At 42.8% G+C, this 17,830-nt stretch overlaps 1 protein-coding gene across 2 annotated transcripts; it reads left to right on the top strand.

Annotated features, from left to right (window-relative positions):
* The first annotated feature begins 4,429 nt into the window (after positions 1 to 4,429).
* On the top strand, positions 4,430 to 16,361 carry CNRIP1 (cannabinoid receptor interacting protein 1). Of its 2 annotated transcripts, none has more exons than XM_079792819.1 (3): positions 4,430 to 6,063; positions 8,368 to 8,518; positions 15,384 to 16,361. In XM_079792819.1, exons 1-3 carry the CDS (start codon positions 5,972 to 5,974, stop codon positions 15,546 to 15,548), a joined length of 408 nt encoding a protein of 135 aa, XP_079648945.1. In that variant the 5' UTR covers positions 4,430 to 5,971; the 3' UTR covers positions 15,549 to 16,361. The 2 variants fall into 2 exon arrangements, with proteins under 2 accessions (XP_079648945.1, XP_079648944.1); XM_079792818.1 differs by having other exon boundaries at positions 4,431 to 6,095.
* Positions 16,362 to 17,830: the final 1,469 nt, after the last annotated feature.

Below are 17,830 nucleotides of genomic sequence, written 5' to 3'. Positions count from 1 at the left end.
TGACTGGGATGAATGCCACTCCCACAGTGGGAGCAGCTGCTCAGAGGACAGGTCCACAGCCACTCAGCTAACCGGGATGAGCAGCTGTGCAGCCGCTTGGCTGACTGGGATGAGCGGTGCTCCCACAGCAGGCCGATCCCCGCAGGCCACATCCCCCACCAGTGCACGCATTCCGCGCACCGGGCCTCTAGTAAGGTTATAAAGACTGCAGTTTCTGTCCTGAATCTCTGCCATGTTTTGTGGTGAGGCCTAAAGGGTGAGGAACTGAAGCCTCCAGCCCACAATCAGAAAGGAACGGAGGCTTCCTGGCAACACCCATGTGAGTGAGCTTGGAAGCAGACCCTCCACTCCCATCAAATCTTCAGGACACTGTATCCTTGGCTAACAGCTTGAATGGTTGAAACTTTGCACCAAAATCATCCAACTAAACTCTCCTGAGCTCCTGACTCCCCAGAAATTGTAAGGTAATACATGCACATTGTTTTCAGCTGCTAAGTTATAATTTTTTATGCATCCATAGATAAGGAATACAGCACCCATGTTAGACTGAGTTCCTCACACCAGCCACTCTACATATATTGCAGCTCTCAAGACCCCTCTTCTTTGACTCAAACCCAGTCCTTTGTCTAAGTGCCCCGTCCATGAACCCTGCTGTACTCAGACACAACTCCAGCGTTCGGAATGTCTATGTGTCATTCATGGAACTAGTAAAAAAAAAAAATGAGGGGGGAAATTCCCTGCACATTATTTTCCATAAAACACTGGTCAGATTTTCAGAATCTAGAGCCTTAATAGCATCTTTCCATCTCAAGAAAATAAATAAATAAAAGCCTATTTACTGCTTCCTACCCTGTTAACTCCCCACCTCTCCTCTTGTACAATTTTTAGCATGTTTTCGGACAGTGTGTTGTGCTTTAAGTGACAGTTTCATCCTTGAGAACTGTGCTTTGATTTTCAATCAGTCACTTCATTTCCTTTATAATGCACAATCTATTCCGCTGTTTATGGCTTCTTACTCATCAGTATTACAGGTCCTGTGGTTACTTAAGATGACATTTTGTAAAGCATAAGGCAGGAGGAGAAAGAAAATAATGGAGCCAATTTCATGATCCTGACAAGCTTGGAGCCAGACCAGTTGTCATTAGCAGGAAATTGTCTCATTGTATTTTGTGATTTCAGAGCCTGAGAATTTCATAATGTCCACCAATACTTTAAATACATTTAGAGAAGGATTGAGACTGTATATTCTGTTTCAGTTTGAGGATATTTGAGGCATCTGAGCATGCGGGCACATATGTGCATGATGGATGGAAAGAGAGGTGGGAGTCAGGATGTGAGAAACACCCAGGTGCTCTATCTTCCTTTACTCAATTTGTTTCTTACTTGATTGAAGAACTCTAAATGTAAAATAAACTTCAAGAGATCATTAAAAATTCCTATCCAAAAGTGTACTCCTAGGGGACAGAAGGAATGAAAAAGAGAGTAAAATGTGCTGGGTTTGGATTTTACATATACAAGGGTGGGCAAAAGTGGGTTTACAGTTGTGAATACACAAGAATTTACTCTCATATTATTATTTATTTATTAATTATAGTATTATTTATTTGTATTATTTTCTATCCTTACTTATGATTTATCTTTTAGGTAATAATGGCTAGTCTTTAACTTACTTTTGCCCACTCCTGTATGTATACACACACACACACACACACACACACACACACAAAATGTCCCATATCATAATACTGATAACTTTTTAAAGTCTATAATATGAATTTACCATAGAGACTGGAATAGTGAACATAGAATGTTATTAGCCTAATTCCCAATTTCCAAAAGAATGGTAATAATGGTTGCCTGCTGACAGACAGTGTTTAAGGCCATCAATTTGAGGTAAAAACACTAGACACCTTAAAAAATATAGTAAGTATACTTTCAAGTGAACAGAAATAGCTACAACATATTGAGCTTATATGTGACTACTACTCTTGTGTGTTTTATGTTATCTCATTTGGTTCTATGAGCATTATATATGTTCACATCATCATTGTACTAATGAAAACACTGGATCCTGGAGAGACTACGTAGCTTGTTTTGCTCAAGGTCACCTAGCTTGTACTCAGCAGAACTGGGATATAAATGCAGGTCCGTTAGACTCCATAGCCAGATTTGTTGCATATTTGTATCAATGATGAGAAATTGTCCAGTTACTTTTACATTTATTAATTTCACTTTAAGAAGTTGCATTTTATGGTTCTGAATATGTTTTTAATAATGCATGTTGCCTAGCATTAGTAACACCTCATATTTGAAAAGCAATTTTTTAAAACATTTTTCATTTCTTCATTTAATTCTCATTACATTGAGAAGGAAGCATTTTAATTCCCATTCTACAACAATAAAAATTGAAATACAAACATTTTAAGTGCTTTGCATAAAGAAAACAATTAATACCTGAGCCAGAATTCAAACTGAAGTCATCTCACTCCACGTCCAAAACTTTCATCAATACACAGGTAGAAGTTGGTTTGAGACTGTAGGACTGCTGATCAAAAAGTGAGAAAAAAAGTAAAATTTCCAAAAAAAACTAAAGTAATTCTGAAAAACTAAAGTAATTCTCCTTCCATCCCCATTCACCAGAATAACCATTGTTTGCTGTGTACGTCTAATGCTTTTTCAAATTAATAAAAATATGTACAAATTAATATGGTTTTAAATTTTTAAGTGTTTTAAAATACCATCATACTATAGATACTATTTACAATTAGATTTTTCTCTTTACATTATTCCAGATAAATCATATAGATCTAACTAATTACTTTTCAAGATATGAAGAATTTCCATATGAACATATTTACAACAAGGATAGGAATTCAATTTTGCCGCAACCTGCATGGCTAGGGTTCAGGATCTGAAGAAGGGGCCGACGCACAAATGAAAATGCTATACAAGAAATATGAATTTAGAAGGCATGGGGGCCAGGGGTGTCTCTTTTGTGAAGAGTACACACCGAGATTTTGGCCAGTCTGCTTTTTATTCAGTTTTAGATACACATCTTGCCCTCAGTAAAGCACGGCAAACAGGTAGCAGACAGACCGTCTCAAAGGTCAATAAAGATCAGTAAACATTTACTTTGAGGCTATCAGGTCAGGTAATTGCTTCAAGCCACCACTATCTCAACACAGCCCTGCTAAGTCCAAGGTCCATCGGCCTTCTGCATTCCTTGGTGCACTCTTATGACAGTATTGGGAAAGCGGTGGCTTCCCACACAATTTAACAAATATTTATGGAGCACTACCATGGCATGGACTGGGGACATGGCAATGAACAAAACAGACAAAAATGCTTGCCCTTGGACTTTCACAGTTTACCACAGTGTAGTAACAGTTGTCAATAACAGTTTTAGCATACATGTTTGCCAATATAACATATAACTTATTATTTTAAGAAGTTACATAAATTCTATAGTATGGGCATATGAAAACTTATTCAGCCATTTATTTTTGACATTCAGTTTATTTTTTTTGTTTTGATTTTTGTAATCAATGTTGCAATAAATAACCATATTACACATATCCAGGGTGATGATGCCTTTATTTCTTCTGAAGGATATGTTTTAAAAAGTAGGATTGTTGACTCAAGGGATATATATGTGTAATTTTAAACTTTCAGTAAATTCCTCAGATTACTTCTAATAAAAGGTTATAGCAGTTATACTTTTCTCCAATGTATAACAGTACTGATTTCGCTACATCTTGCCAACACTGAAGTTTAAGTATTTGCAATGTTTGCCCACTCTGTGTTTCCTCCCAGACCTCACCCTATGTGTGTCTTCATTTGGCTGGTCCTCCTAATTGGAATCCTTTATAATAAAACTAATTACAAATATAGTGAAAAAAACTGCCAAGCTGATAGGCCAAAATAGTTTTGATATTACTTGTTTAATTTGCATTCTTCCGGCTCTTCTCCTAGGAATGGCTGAGCATCCTTACCTATGTCTACTGCTCTTTGGGTTTCACATGAATAATGAGTGCTAATATTAGAGCCGGGTACTGAAATGTGCGTCTCTCGTTTGTTCTTTATCACAACTCTATCAGAGAGATAGCATCTGCTTCCCTGGCCCACTTTACAGATGTGAAAACTGCTTCCCAGAAATTATGAAGCCCCAGGTCACACAACAGGTGAAGTGGTGGAGTGTGGGTTTTTAACAAGTCTGACTGTAGTGCTTCTGGGTGGAACAACTACACAAACTGCTGCCGCTGCCAGGGACACTTTCAACCCATTCCATCCAGTCTGACTCCCTCCCTTCAAGTGGGAACAAGCTGATTAAATTAGCAGATACTTGAAGGTTCCCCGTGCAGAAGACACTATGATAGACATTATTTGGTGATCTGAAGAGGCAAAGTCTTATTGAGAAACCAAAAAACATTACATAAGCAACTATGGTGTGATCGGCAAATCTATCCAGTGCCAGGGAAGCAATCATACAAAACTCTGCAGCTCTACACAGTATAATACTATTCAGAAGAGTGTAGGGAATATTGCAAGCAACTCCGGAAGGAGAGTTAAAACTGATCTATTTTTGTAGAATAATGTAGGAAAGAAATCACTTTCGAGATGACGCTACTTCTAAAGAAAAGTGGTACCAGCCAGGGGGGAACAAATACTACCAAACAGACCCGTTCCTACCCACTAGTCCTCACTAGCCGCTTCTCCATCACCCAGGTGTGCTCACCGGCGCTGGTACTATCCACCTGGGTGGTGCTGAAGCGAAGCTCGCTCTCCGCTCTCTGAACCCATTCTCAATCGAGCCCTCACACCCCAGGTCTCTGCTTGCTTCCAAATTCAGGATCTGTCAACGGACTCCTGCCTTGAAGTCTCTGTAATCATACTTAATATGCAAATGTGCCCGGCCAAGTGCTCTGCCAATAATCTTTGATGGAGGATCCCTCCTGGACATAGTCCACCAACGATGCCTTCCAGATATGCCAGTTGCCTTTTACGGGGTTAATAGCTCACCCATCAAGAACTATAAATATATGTGCGTGATTCATTACCGTGTCATTCTTGAGACAAGGATATGCCTAATTAAAGCATACACCGCCAGAAGGTGTACCTCCTTAAGTATTGCTTTTTTTCTTTCTCTCCGTCTTTCCCCTTTTCTCGCGCACCTTCCGAATCCAGTGTAGCTTGCAGTCCGCAGGAGAAGGAACTGCGCCTTTCCTCGGCCATTTCCCCTACGCTTCGGAAAGACTCCTGTTTCCTGACATTTAAATCACTGGCTAGCGGTTCCCTGCCCTGCTCGCTTCCAGTCTCCCTGTCGCCTCTCAGCCTCCCCCTGCCTGCCTGGGACCCTATCCGCGAGCAATGGTGTCCACATCCCTCTGCTGACCGAGGAGGCATCCACCTTCGGAGGTCTCGCTTCTGGATGTCGTGTCGCTGAACCCCTTCCTCCCAATCCTCTCCGTCGACCAAACCGCGCCGCTCTAGGAGGAGCCTAAACATCCTCCTCTCCCCTGGCTGCAGGGGATTGTGGTGCGTAAACAGGATTAACTCTCTCGCCCCCGGCCACGCCGATCTACCCGGAGCCTGCAGGCTGGAGCGAGCCCACGGGTGCCCGGAGGGCGCAGCACGGGGAGCGGGGGGAATGGGGAGGCCCGGGGCCTCGCAGCGGTCCCTGCGGTGCGCTTCCCCGCCTAGTGGGGCGGGAGGCCACAGCCTCAGGAGCTGCTCCGGAGCCCGTGCGGACTGCAGCGACGGCGTGAGCTACTAACGGCAGCCTTCCCTCCGCCTCCTCCTCCCCTGCTCGCGCTTCCTCTCCGCCCACCGCTCTCCAGCCGCTGGGTCACAGCCCGCGCTCTCCTCCGCCCCCCGCCCCGGAGCCGCCGCGCCCGCCCTGCCGACCTGTGCCCAGCCATGGGGGACCTGCCCGGCCTGGTGCGCCTCTCCATCGCGCTGCGCATCCAGCCCAATGACGGCCCGGTCTTCTTCAAGGTGGACGGGCAGCGCTTCGGCCAGAACCGCACCATCAAGCTGCTCACCGGCTCCTCCTACAAGGTGGAGGTGAAGATTAAGCCCAGCACGCTGCAGGTCGAGTGAGTGCGGGAGCGCGCCAAGGATGCCCGGCCCCCTCGGGGTACGCGCGGAGGACAGAGGCCCCGGGACGCCTGCCTGAGCCTCCCGGGCCCCTCCTGGCTCGCGCCGCACCCAGGGGGACCCGGAGGTGGGGGGCAGAAGTCCTTGTTCCCTTGGTCCCCTCCTCTGCCTTATTCTGGCTTCCCTCCACCCATCGCGGGGTGGGATGTTTAAAACAGCGACAGGAAGCCAGGGGTTCAGGGTTGGTTTTGTTCGTTTGTTTGTTTGTTTACCTGCAAAATTCTCATCCCTTCTGTCCAGCCTCCGCGCGGACCCCGGGGCGGCCGGGGCGGTGCCGATGGGTGCAGTTCGCCGCGGAGTTCACCTTCCGCAATCCCGGTCCTCCTCTCCCGGGTCCTGGCGTCCCGCCCCGGCCTGCCCACGAGCTATAGGCGGAGGAATGGAGCGTAAAGGCGGCGGGAGGGTGGTTATTGTAGCTCCCAGAGGACGCTCCCCACTCCTCCATCTGCCCTTCCGCGGCTGTGGACGCCGGGCTGGAGGAGCAGCCACAGTCAGAGCGCAGCCTCCCCTGCTTGGCCTAATGTGCCGGTTTCCCGTGCCGGGTGTTTTTCTTTTTCTCCTGAGTTTTCTGTTCAGCCTGGTGATGGCGCCTGGGATTAACAACAAAAAAATGTGGGGTTTTTGTGGGGTTTTTTTTTTTTCATTTACTCGTGGCAGGATTATCTCTTCCCTGCTACCCCAGCTGATGCACCTAGTAGACCCCTGGCTGGGAAGTCAGTGTGGGAGGGTTCATAGATTATGGGGAAGCATCCAGGGGTGGGGTCCTTTACCTTTCAGCCTCCACCTAAACCTGATGTGAAGTCTAGTGGGGAAGGAGGAAATAGCCAGCATTTATATCATCTACCATATACTGAGTTGGAGGGGGGGGGGTGTATGTGCTAGAATCCACCAGAGACCTTTTCAGCGTAAGTGTGCATCTGCAGTCATTAATTCACTGAACTTGTATTGGCCTTCAGGTGGCAGGCCCTAATTCAAGGACCTAAGACCTTGGTTTTTTCCGGTGCTCCTGGTCCACCTATTTGTCAGCAGCTCTCCCCCCCCCCCCCCCCCAAAAAAAAAAAATAGCTTCATGGATCCATTGTCCTCACATTTCCTAGTGTGATCAGTGCATCTCCATGAGATCCAGACATTTTCTTTCCCCTCTTTCCAAGGAACCTCTTCTCTCAAGTTATCTGTTCTCTACGCCATTTTCTTGAGGGTAGTTCTCTACTTTTCAAGCTAATCTACAAGTGAATCTGTGTTAATGACAAAACGATTTTTTTCTAGATAAAACTTAATTTTATCAAGGGGATTTCGATGTCCTAACCCAGGGGTTCTTGAACTTGAGTGTACATCAGAATCACCTAGAGGTCTTGTTAAAACACAGAAGGCTGAGTCCCACCCTAGAGTGGGGCTTAAGAATTTGCTTTTTAATAGGTTGTCAAGGGATCTGGTATTGGTAGTTCAGGACTATTTGAGGGCCATTACCCTAACAAAGGAATGGTGCCAGTGAGAATGTCTGGTGTTGTAGCTGGCTTGAGGAAGAGTACCCCAACTCATGGGATCCTTGATTGGTGGAAGAGAAAAATCATGAGAGAACTAGTTTAGTGGTTCTCAACCTTACCTACACATTAGAACCACCTAGTGAGTCGTAAAATAAATTTACCAGTGCCCAAACCAGACCAATTGAATTCTTCTCTGGGCTTTGGGATGGGGCTGGGTATAGGTAGGCTTTTAATAGCTCCACAAAAGAGACACTAAGGAGGAGGACTACTGCTCAAGTCTAACTTGGCCTTGTACAAGTATTCTAGATGAGAATACTGTCCATCCAGGGAATTATGTAGTTGGTCTAAGACAGGGGTCCTCAAACTTTTTAAACTGGGGGCCAGTTCACTGTCCCTCAGACCGTTGGAGGGCCGGACTATAGTTTAAAAAAAAACTATGAACAAATTCCTATGCACACTGCACATATCTTATTTTGAAGTAAAAAAACAAAACGGCAAAAACACCCGCATGTGGCCCGCGGGCCGTAGTTTGAGGACGCCTGGTCTAAGATTACGTGACTGGTGAGTTGGAGAACTCAAGCCTCTTGAATTTTCAGAACTTTCTACCACACCGTAATGTCTTCTTCAGCCACACCCTGTAGGTTTCCTGCCTAGGGTTGTGGTCAAGACCAAGAAAGGGCACCTAAGCTAATGCCTACCACATGTGCTCAACTCAAGTCCATTGCAGGACCATTTCCATTGGTGGTGTGGTTGTCCCACTGGAGCTGAAGTCGAAGGAGCCTGATGGGGACAGAATTGTTTATATGGGCACATATGATACAGAAGGTGTGGCCCCAACCAAGAGTGGAGAACGACAACCCATCCAAATCACCATGCCGGTAAGGGTGTAGGGGGTGGTGTTTGGGCAACTAGCAGGTACAGAAAAGAAAACAATCACTATCTCCCTTTAAGAAAAGGTATAAAATGAAATATTTAAACTCATGGTTTCATATTAGAATCTATTTGCCCTTAATGTCCCAATATAATTAATTAAATAATCCATACTTCTCCAAAGGTCAGTTTCATAGTCATTTTTTTATATGGGAATAATTTTAAGGCCCTTTTTACACTTTCTAATCTATTCCATTGACCTGTCTATTCTTATGCCAGTCCTGCATTGTTTTAAATATATTGCTTTTATAATATGTGTTCATGTATTTTGTAACTGGCCACCTTACTAAATTTGCATACTAAACATTTTCAGTTAATGATCTTGTGTTTTTCAGCTAGAAAATCATAATCTACATATAAGTGCATCATTTTCTGATTTTTTTTTCCTCTACCTTATTGCATTGGCTAATGTTTCTAGAATAAATTTGCATGCCAGTGTTGCATGTAATTCTGGAGACAAGAATTACATTGTTAGGTATAATGTTAGTTTCAAGTATCTATTATGTTAAAGCATCCTTTTTCTAGTTCACTAAGAGGTATTTTTAAAATTGGGAGGTATGTGAATTTTCATCTAATTTCTTTTCTTGTCTATGGAGATAACATCTCCTTTGATATATTAATGTAATCCTATCTAATAATAGAGTAACATGTAAATTACCATCACTCCACTACTCCCACGATTGGGCGGCGGGAGGCTGGGGGGCGGAACTCGGAGTGGCCTATCCGGCCATTGAGAGGCACGGATCCGCTGCCACTGAGGGGGGCTACCCTGCTGTTGAGAGGCCGCTGAGGGGGCCTGCTGCGGACACCCAGCTGCGCCTCTCAACGGCAGGGTAGCCAGGTGTCCGCGGCAGCCCCCCTCAGCGGCCGTTGAGAGGCGCAGGGGGCGGAAGTCTCACCCCCTGCGCTTCTCAACAGCAGGGTAGCCCCCCTCAGCGGCCGCGGACCATCAAAAGTGGGGGAGCTGGGTGCCTGACTGCTCCGGCACCAGGCCTTTCAGAAGCCTCCGGCTCGGTGGAGGCTTCTGAAAGGCCTGGTGCACCAGCAGACAGGCACCCAGCTCCACCGCGAAAAGCGAAAGCATGTAGGGGACCCTACACGTGCATGATTCAATCATGCACTGGGCCTCTAGTAATTATATAATATACTTTCAAGTGCTAAAATACCTTTATTTTCTAAAATAAGTCCTACTTAAACATCATGTATGGTTCTTAATATATTGCTAAATTCAATATGCTCATACTTTATTTCTAGTTTTTAGATTTTTATTTTATTAATTTTTTTTAATTTTCTTGGTTTGTCAACAAATAAATATATGAGGATTTCCTATATGTTAAGCACTGGGAGAATAGTGGTAAACAAAATAGACATTCCTCATTTTACAGAGTTTCTAATCTAGAGGAGCAAAACATAATTATACATGATTATCAATAATAGAGCAAATTATTATTATTATTATTATTATTATTATTATTATATAAAGTGTAGTGAAAAAATAATGGTGCCTGTGAAGCACATACCAGGGGTCTTATCCTAGTTTAAGGTATCAAGGATGGCTTTCTTTTTTTAAATATATTTTTTATTGATTTCAGAGAGGAAGGGAAAGGGAGAGAGAGATAGAAGCATCAGTGAGGAGAGAGAAACATCTATCGGCTGCCTCCTGCATGCCCCCTCCTGGGGATCAAGACCACAACCCGGGCATGTCCCTTGACGGAATCAAACCCAGGACCCTTCAGTCCTCAGGCTCTATCCACTGAGCCAAACCAGCTAGGGTGAGGATGGCTTTCTTAAAGGAAGAACTAAAGAATGAATAAGAGTTTGAGGAAGAGGGAGCATGTGAGGAAAGAAGAGGGGCTTGGAATCCGGTAGGAATTAATAGATCACACTACACTAAAAGTCACAGATGCTTTTTATACTGAATTTACTTGGTAATGAAGTAACATCGTATTTTTATCAATATAATAAGCTTGTTCTGTGCTCCCAAGTCAATGGATTTCTGAATGATCTTATTAATAACTTGGTGAATTTCACCTATCTCCACTGGAGGAGGGTGGCATAGGGAATGCACAGAAAGTCTCTGGGGATTCTAGACCAACTGTGGTAAGACCACAGAAATTATTTAAAACAAGCTCTTCAGATTACTCATTTATTACTGGGGACAACAAATGCATCTTCTCTCCTTGGAATCTGATGGGTTCTCTTTCACATTAGTTATGAAATTAAAATGTACCAAGGCTTGCAACTTTTAAGGACACTACAGCAAATATCCAGGTATATAGTAGAATGTAAATTGTAGAATACAATAGACTGGGTGGCTTAAACAACAAATATTTATTTCTCACAGATCTGGAGGCTGGAAGTCTAAGATCAAGGTGCTAACAGATCTGGCATCCAGTGAGAGCACTCTTCCAGGTTCATAGAAGGCTGCTTTCATGGTGTGTCGTCACATGAAGGAAGAGAGAGAGAGAGAGAGAGAGAGAGAGAGAGATCCTATTCATGAGAGCTCCACCCCCAGGACCTCCAAAAGGCCTTACCTCCAAATATATTGAGAATTTAGGCTTGAATATTGGATAAATTCAAACATTCAGTCCATATCAGTGTTAAAGTTTTCAACAGGTAACAATTTGTCTATGTTCTCACTGAAGGAGAAAAAAGAAACCACTGATGATCAACTTGCAGCTCTTTTACTTATATGAACAGCTTAGTACAGTGATGATAGTTCCTAGATAGGAATTAGGAAACCTAGGTAACGCCAGTGGTCTTGATCCAGCATCTAGAAGGGTTCAGCAATCTGGAGAAGGGGCTGTGCATAAATTAAATAAGAGTCCAGAGACAAAACATAATTTTGAAAGGCATATTGGGGAGCAGGAGAAAGACTTAGCTAAAGGAACTAAGTTCTCCTTGTCGCAGGACCCCTTGCTTTTTATTAACACAATTTGTCCTAAGGCAAGGTGGAGATATACACATCAAAGGGTAGGGTTAGGTACAGAACAATGGGTTTAGTTGACAGAATCCATTGTCAGATTGGAAGAGTTACCTCCGGCTGTTCAGGTGTTTGGCCAGGAGGAGGCAATAACATGTAGATTAAGATGCCCTGAGCTGTCTGGCAGCAAGCAATCATCCTTTTCAGATTTGGGGAAATGCCTTTCAGCCAACCCAGATGATTCAGCCCTTGCTGACATGCTGGAATTGGCTTCCGGCACCTAGGTTCTTGGCCTGCTCCTATCATTAGCTGGCTGCCTAGTCTAAACCAAGAGAAAGTCACTTCACCTCTCTGAATCTTAGTTCTTACATTCATAACATGGAGATGTTAAAAATCCATCACAAGACCAATGTGGAATGACATGTGTGAAAGTGTTGCATAAAATAAAGACTACTATCCAAATGCACAGAATTATACCTGTGTGTAAACTGCATCACCCAGGGAGCCCATCTGGGTAAATTTTCCTTGGAAGGCACAGATGGGTTGAGAGGGAGTAGAGAGCCTATGTAATTTCTTCTGTTCTTCCAGAAGATTGTCAGCTTTTAAAATTCCATCTGTTCTTAGCCAAAGGAGAAGAGATTCTGAGCTAGGTAGTGAAATGCCCAGAAAATAGAACTCCAGAAGAAAGAATAGGAAGGAAGAAGGCTAATGGGAAGTTAAAACAACTAAGGCATGGTAAGCACCAGTTAAGTTTACTACAACATGCCTGTGGGTGCAACATCAATAAAGGAGAAACAAAAGCGACTATGAAGCACCTCATGTGCCATTTATTTAGCTATGACTATTGCTGTTAGCAGACTTCTATTTTGCTCTCTTGTGTTACTGAGACTTTCTTAGTTTTAAGGTTATTCAGACATAAGTCTTTTCTTACCTGTTGTTATAATCAGTTTGTTTTTTAAAAAACAACTTTTGTGTTTATTTTTTTTTTAAACGGCCTCAGCATTGTTTCTTCCACTCACCCAGCATGGTTTCAGGCTTCTTCTCTCAAAAGATCAGCTAGTGTTTGTAAAATATCTTTATAATTTAACTTAACTCAATTGCACTTAAAATGTGTAATGCCCTGTGCTGGTCAATAATAATAAGTAATACTAAACCCTCTTCAAATGAGTTGGTGATTTATAAAACAAAATTTCACTTTATTATTGTTGCTAATAGCCTATCGTACATAAACTTTTAATATTTTCGTTAGCATATATGTATCCTTAATAGAATTTATAAAATTCCTAGGATTTGAGAAATAGATGTTAATTTTTCAAGGATGATAAATCCATTTCACCATTTAAAATATTCTTTCTGATTATGAAAGTAATATATATTGCAAAAAATCTGAGTAGGAAAGATAGAAAAACCACTCAATTTTTTTAACTTAGAATTCTATTATTAATATGTTTTCATTTTCCCCCATATATCTTATTTTATGGATTTGAGCTCATACTGTGTATAAACTGTTTTTATCCATCTTTTTCCTGTTGGCATTGTTCTAATCACTTTCTGACATCATTTATAACCCTTTTTCATGGTTATACAGAGGGGGTAAAAGTAGGTTTACAGTTGTTTGTATAAAAATAATACAAAAATAAACTGTTTTGCATGCTCACAACTGTAAACCTACTTTTGCCCCACCCTGTATAAATCCATCATATGGCTATTCCACCATTTTCATAATATTTTCCTATTATTAGATGCTTAGCTTCTGGTATTTAGAAATGTTTGCTAAGCTGATAGGTCAATAATATCTTTGTAAAAGTACATTGCTTAAATTAGTAAGTATATTTGATTATCTTCAGATATTAGACATCTTTTCTTTTTAATGACCTGTGTTCCAGTTTTCTCCAAATGTTCATATTTTTAGTACTTTAAACATTATGATAGTCTTATGAAAAATTATAGGTCGAATTGCTGAACCCAAGTATACTCAGAACCTTTAACTTGGTACAAATTACCTTTCCAAAGGCTATATAACTCAGTTCCCATTGGCAGTATTTAGAATAGCTGTTTCCTTGTAGCACACTAAAAAGCCGTATTTCTATTTCTAATCAACTTTGAGGTATAGTTTACATATAATAAATATGACTATCTTAAGCACACTGATTAGTAAGCTTTGACAAACATATACATATACTTCTATAACCACAACCACAATCAAACATTTTCATCATCCCAAAAAGTTCCCTCTTGCACATTTTCATCAATCATCATCCCTTCCTCACACCCCAGCCCCTGGGTAACCACAGATGTTCCCTGTCAACTTACATTATATCCTGTCACTATAGATTATATATATATATAGTTTTATATAAATAGAATCATACAGTATGTATTCTTTGGGGTCTGGATTCTTTTGATTAGCAAGTCTTTGAGGTCCAGATCCAGTCTGGTCACTGCCTGAATCAGTATGCTCCCTTTGTTGTTGAGTAAATGCCATTTGATAGATATGCCAAATATTGTCTGTCATCAGGTGAATGATCCCAGTCTGGGGCTATTATGGATAAAGCTGTTGTAGACTTGCATAGGTCTTTAAGCCATTACTCTCTAGAGAGAGATACTTTATTTTTCTTACCTGGGAGTAGATTTATGGATCCTAGGTATATCCTCCACTCTTTCAAGTCAAGCAAACTGCACAAAGGAAAGCCAGATCTTGTTTGGGGAATCAAATTAGCAGGATGAGGCCATAGTGCAGGATATAATTTTGAGAGCATCTTGGAAAGCTATCTGGGAAGCACCTGATCACCCTCCTCCTGTCGCAGCCACAAGCATAAGGCTCCTAGCTCTCACTGCCCTCCCCCTTTCTGTCTTCTGGCTCCTGACAAGTCTAAGAATCCTGCCAAGTCAGTCCCCGTCCCCTCCCATGACAAGGGAGGGTCAGAGGATAAAATAACGACAGGCATGGCGCTGTTTAATGCCAGATCCCCTAAATAGCTCCAGGAGGTGGTAGCTGGGTCAGGCTACCCCACAGGCCACTTGAGCACCTGCCCAGTGGCCTCTGGGGTGTTCTGTGCCCTCTTCTCAGCGACATGAGAATCATGGGCTTATGGTTCAGGGGAATTCTGTGCACTTGCAGGGCCTACCTTCTAAAAGTAGAATGCAAACTTCTTTTTTTTTAATTTAAATTATTTATTGTTTAAAGTATTACATATAGAATGCAAACTTCTTGAGAGTAAGAATAATGCCTTATACAAATTTTTATATGTGCAAAGCACCTAGTAGGTACTCAAATATGATTTTGATAAGGTATAATCAAAGCCTGAGGCATGGTCGTGGATCTTGACTTATAAACACTAGGTAGTAATATTTGAAAGTTAAAGTAGGGTCTTTAACAATCAAATGCTTGCAATAACATCGTTTTTCTTGGAATTAAAATTGATGATGGAAGGGCAGTTGTATCTTATGTTGTGCTTGTGTTATTTTGGACAGCTGTCTTTTGAAATAGAAACCAAAAAACAACCATTAGACATTATTCCCTGTTCTCTTCCCAATCCCCCTTTCTGTGGCAAATTCTAAAATCCTCAGATTCTAAGAGCGGTTCCCAGAAATTAAATTTGGAAAACAGATACATTTTGTGGAGGTATTTTTGTTAAAGACAATATGATAGCGCATGCCACCCACACGATGGAATAAGATTTCATGGAGGGGAAAAATGGTTTACAGACAGTTTTTCAGAACAATATCTCCCGTAATAAAGGAAGATAGTTCATTAAAGGTCTAAGCTTTGCTGACCCAAAGAGCCTTGGTTGATTATCCTGGATGATGGAAGAGCTTACTAACGTTAGCTCTTGCCTAGTGCTCAGGGAAGAATGGGGTTTTTATGGGGCGTGTTTCTCTTCCCTCAGTTCACCGACATTGGGACCTTCGAGACGGTGTGGCAAGTCAAGTTCTACAATTACCACAAGCGAGATCACTGCCAGTGGGGCAGCCCCTTCTCGGTCATTGAGTATGAGTGCAAGCCCAACGAGACACGCAGCCTCATGTGGGTGAACAAGGAGTCCTTCCTCTGAAGATGGCTCTTTCTGATGTTTCTGGACGATCGCTTCCGAAATCTATTCCTAGATAACCCAGCACAAGCCTTCACCAAGGCACACCACACCGTTGCTGTTTCCCGTCGGTGCCAATGACCTACTAGCCCCGATTATTCTGAAAGTGTAATTCCCCTCTGATGCAATGTCCCTGACAAAAGAACGTGATGTACCATCCCGAGAAGATCCCTTTCTGTGTTCTGTGCTGGTTCCCTGCATCCAATTGTTCTCGGTCCTGCCGTTGGCCGCTTGCGAGGACCTCCATGGAATTGGCAGGCGAGTCCCATATTTCACGGTTCCACCGAGTGACTGTGGTGTTTTGTTTCTAAGTTGAGTGATTCCCCTTTTCTGTTAGCCTTTACATAAAAAATAACAACGTGTGTGGGTTCTTTCCCAAGTGTAATATGCTAACGTGTAACTTGCAATGTTGTGCAACTCTCAAAGCAGGCTTTGTGAGAATGTAATGCAAACAGCAGGGAATGGGACTCAAGTGGGCTTCCTGTAAACAGCTCAGCTTTTTCAGGGAAGGAAGATGACAAAATAAAAGGAGAAACATTGAACAAGTATTCACAATGCATTTAAACAGTTTCGAGTATCTTCATTGTGCTGTGACCTAGTGGCAATGGGGAAAGGCATGGTGTGGACACGGGAGTTACAGGGTTACCTCCTTGGCAAGCTGCCCTACTGTTCACACGTGCATATTGGTGACCTCCCCACACTCCCCTTCACTTGAACTTTGTAAAACTGTGTATGGACCTGTAATCAACTTTTGATATTTCTTAATAAAGGTGTTGAAAATCATACTCCGACTTACCTTCTTACTTTGGGCAATACCTATTCATCAGGTGGACCTCAGCTCCAGGCCAGCGCCACCCCAGGTCTCCATCTGCACTGCAGGGGGAGAGAGGTAGACCTGGACTAGAAGGAGCATACTTACTCCAAAACCAGCTCTGACCATTTAACCGGCATGCTCCAGCCAGCTCTAACTGGGCTAATGTGGGCTCGGGCACTTGGGCAACCAAAAAGTGCTTGTCCCTGTCCGTTCTCCATTCTGCCTTCCGTGGTGAGCGCTCCGTCATCAGCAGGCTCCGTAGCTGAGCAGCTTGAGGGTGTGGGGCTGTAATAGTATGTGCCCACCAGGGTGGACACCTCCTTGCCTGCTCCCAGGGCACTACAAGTTACCTGGCACAAAGCCCACCCTGCACCAAGCCTGAGGATGAATCCCTCAGAAGGAAAAAAATAAATATTCTTTTGAAAAGTAACCGACTGCCCTGGCCGGTGTTGCTCACTGGTCAGAGCATCAGCCTACACACCTAAGGGTCTGGGGTTCAATTCCCGGTCAAGGGCATGTATCCGGGTTGCAGGTTTGATCTCCATCCCATCAGGTTGCCTTCGGGAAAGCAACCAATCAATGTGGGCTTTTTTACATAAATGTTTCTCTCTCTCCCCCATCTCCCTCCCTCCCACTCTCTAAAAATCAATGGAAAAAATATCCTTGGGTGAGGATTTAAAAAAAGAAACGTATCATACTACTTTGCAACAGTATTCACCTGGGAAGCACAAATCCTATTGTGTTAGAAAAAGTTGGTTGGGGGTTTGGTTTTTTGCTCCCTGTAAACCCTCCGTGTAAGAATATGCAGGGTTAATAGGAGTATTGCGAAGAGTCAGTTTATTGTAGAACTGAATTTGGAGGGCTGGCACCAAAACCCTTCCCACCTTTGTCACCTACCTGCAATGAGGCTGTTCTGCCAGCAGGGCACAGCACTGCCTTGGATTTGGGCTAGTCTTGACCGGGTTTAGGAGAGCAGTACGTTTCTCAATCCGCTTGTTTTTCGAAAATAATAGTGTCTATTACAACTGCTGATAAATATAAGCATTAGTCCATTCCTAATTACTGTGATTTTTTTATTGATTTCAGAGAGGCAGAGAGATAGAAACATTGATGAGTGAGAAACATTGATCGGCTGCCTCCTGCACACCCATAACTGGGGATTGAGTCTACAATCCAGGCATGTGCCCTGACCAGGAATAGAACCGGTGACCTCTTGGTGCATGGGTCGACGCTCAACTATTGAACAACACTGCCCGATCTAATTACTGTGATTGTAAAAGCCAACACTCGATTATTTACACAGACACTGAGATATTTAAAATGATGTATTTACTACAGACAGTAGCTTAAGTTTTCTTCTAGAATATCCAATAGAAGTGCAATTATTAGAAGGTATGAAAATATAAAAACCACATATTTTAATCTAATGAAG

This window comes from Cnephaeus nilssonii (assembly GCF_951640355.1).
Source record: "Cnephaeus nilssonii genome assembly, chromosome: 15".
Lineage (NCBI taxonomy): Eukaryota > Metazoa > Chordata > Mammalia > Chiroptera > Vespertilionidae > Cnephaeus > Cnephaeus nilssonii.
Note: the sequence above shows the minus strand (reverse complement) of the source record. Positions and strands in the feature narration are given on the sequence as shown.

Bases quoted from the DNA above. Each gene is read 5' to 3' on its own strand.
- CNRIP1 (XM_079792818.1), top strand. From the start codon at position 5,917: ATGGGGGACCTGCCCGGCCTGGTGCGCCTCTCCATCGCGCTGCGCATC. The intron at 6,096-8,367 runs GTGAGTGCGGGA...AGTCCATTGCAG, and splicing joins CCCAGCACGCTGCAGGTCGA to GACCATTTCCATTGGTGGTG. The intron at 8,519-15,383 runs GTAAGGGTGTAG...CTCTTCCCTCAG, and splicing joins CCATCCAAATCACCATGCCG to TTCACCGACATTGGGACCTT.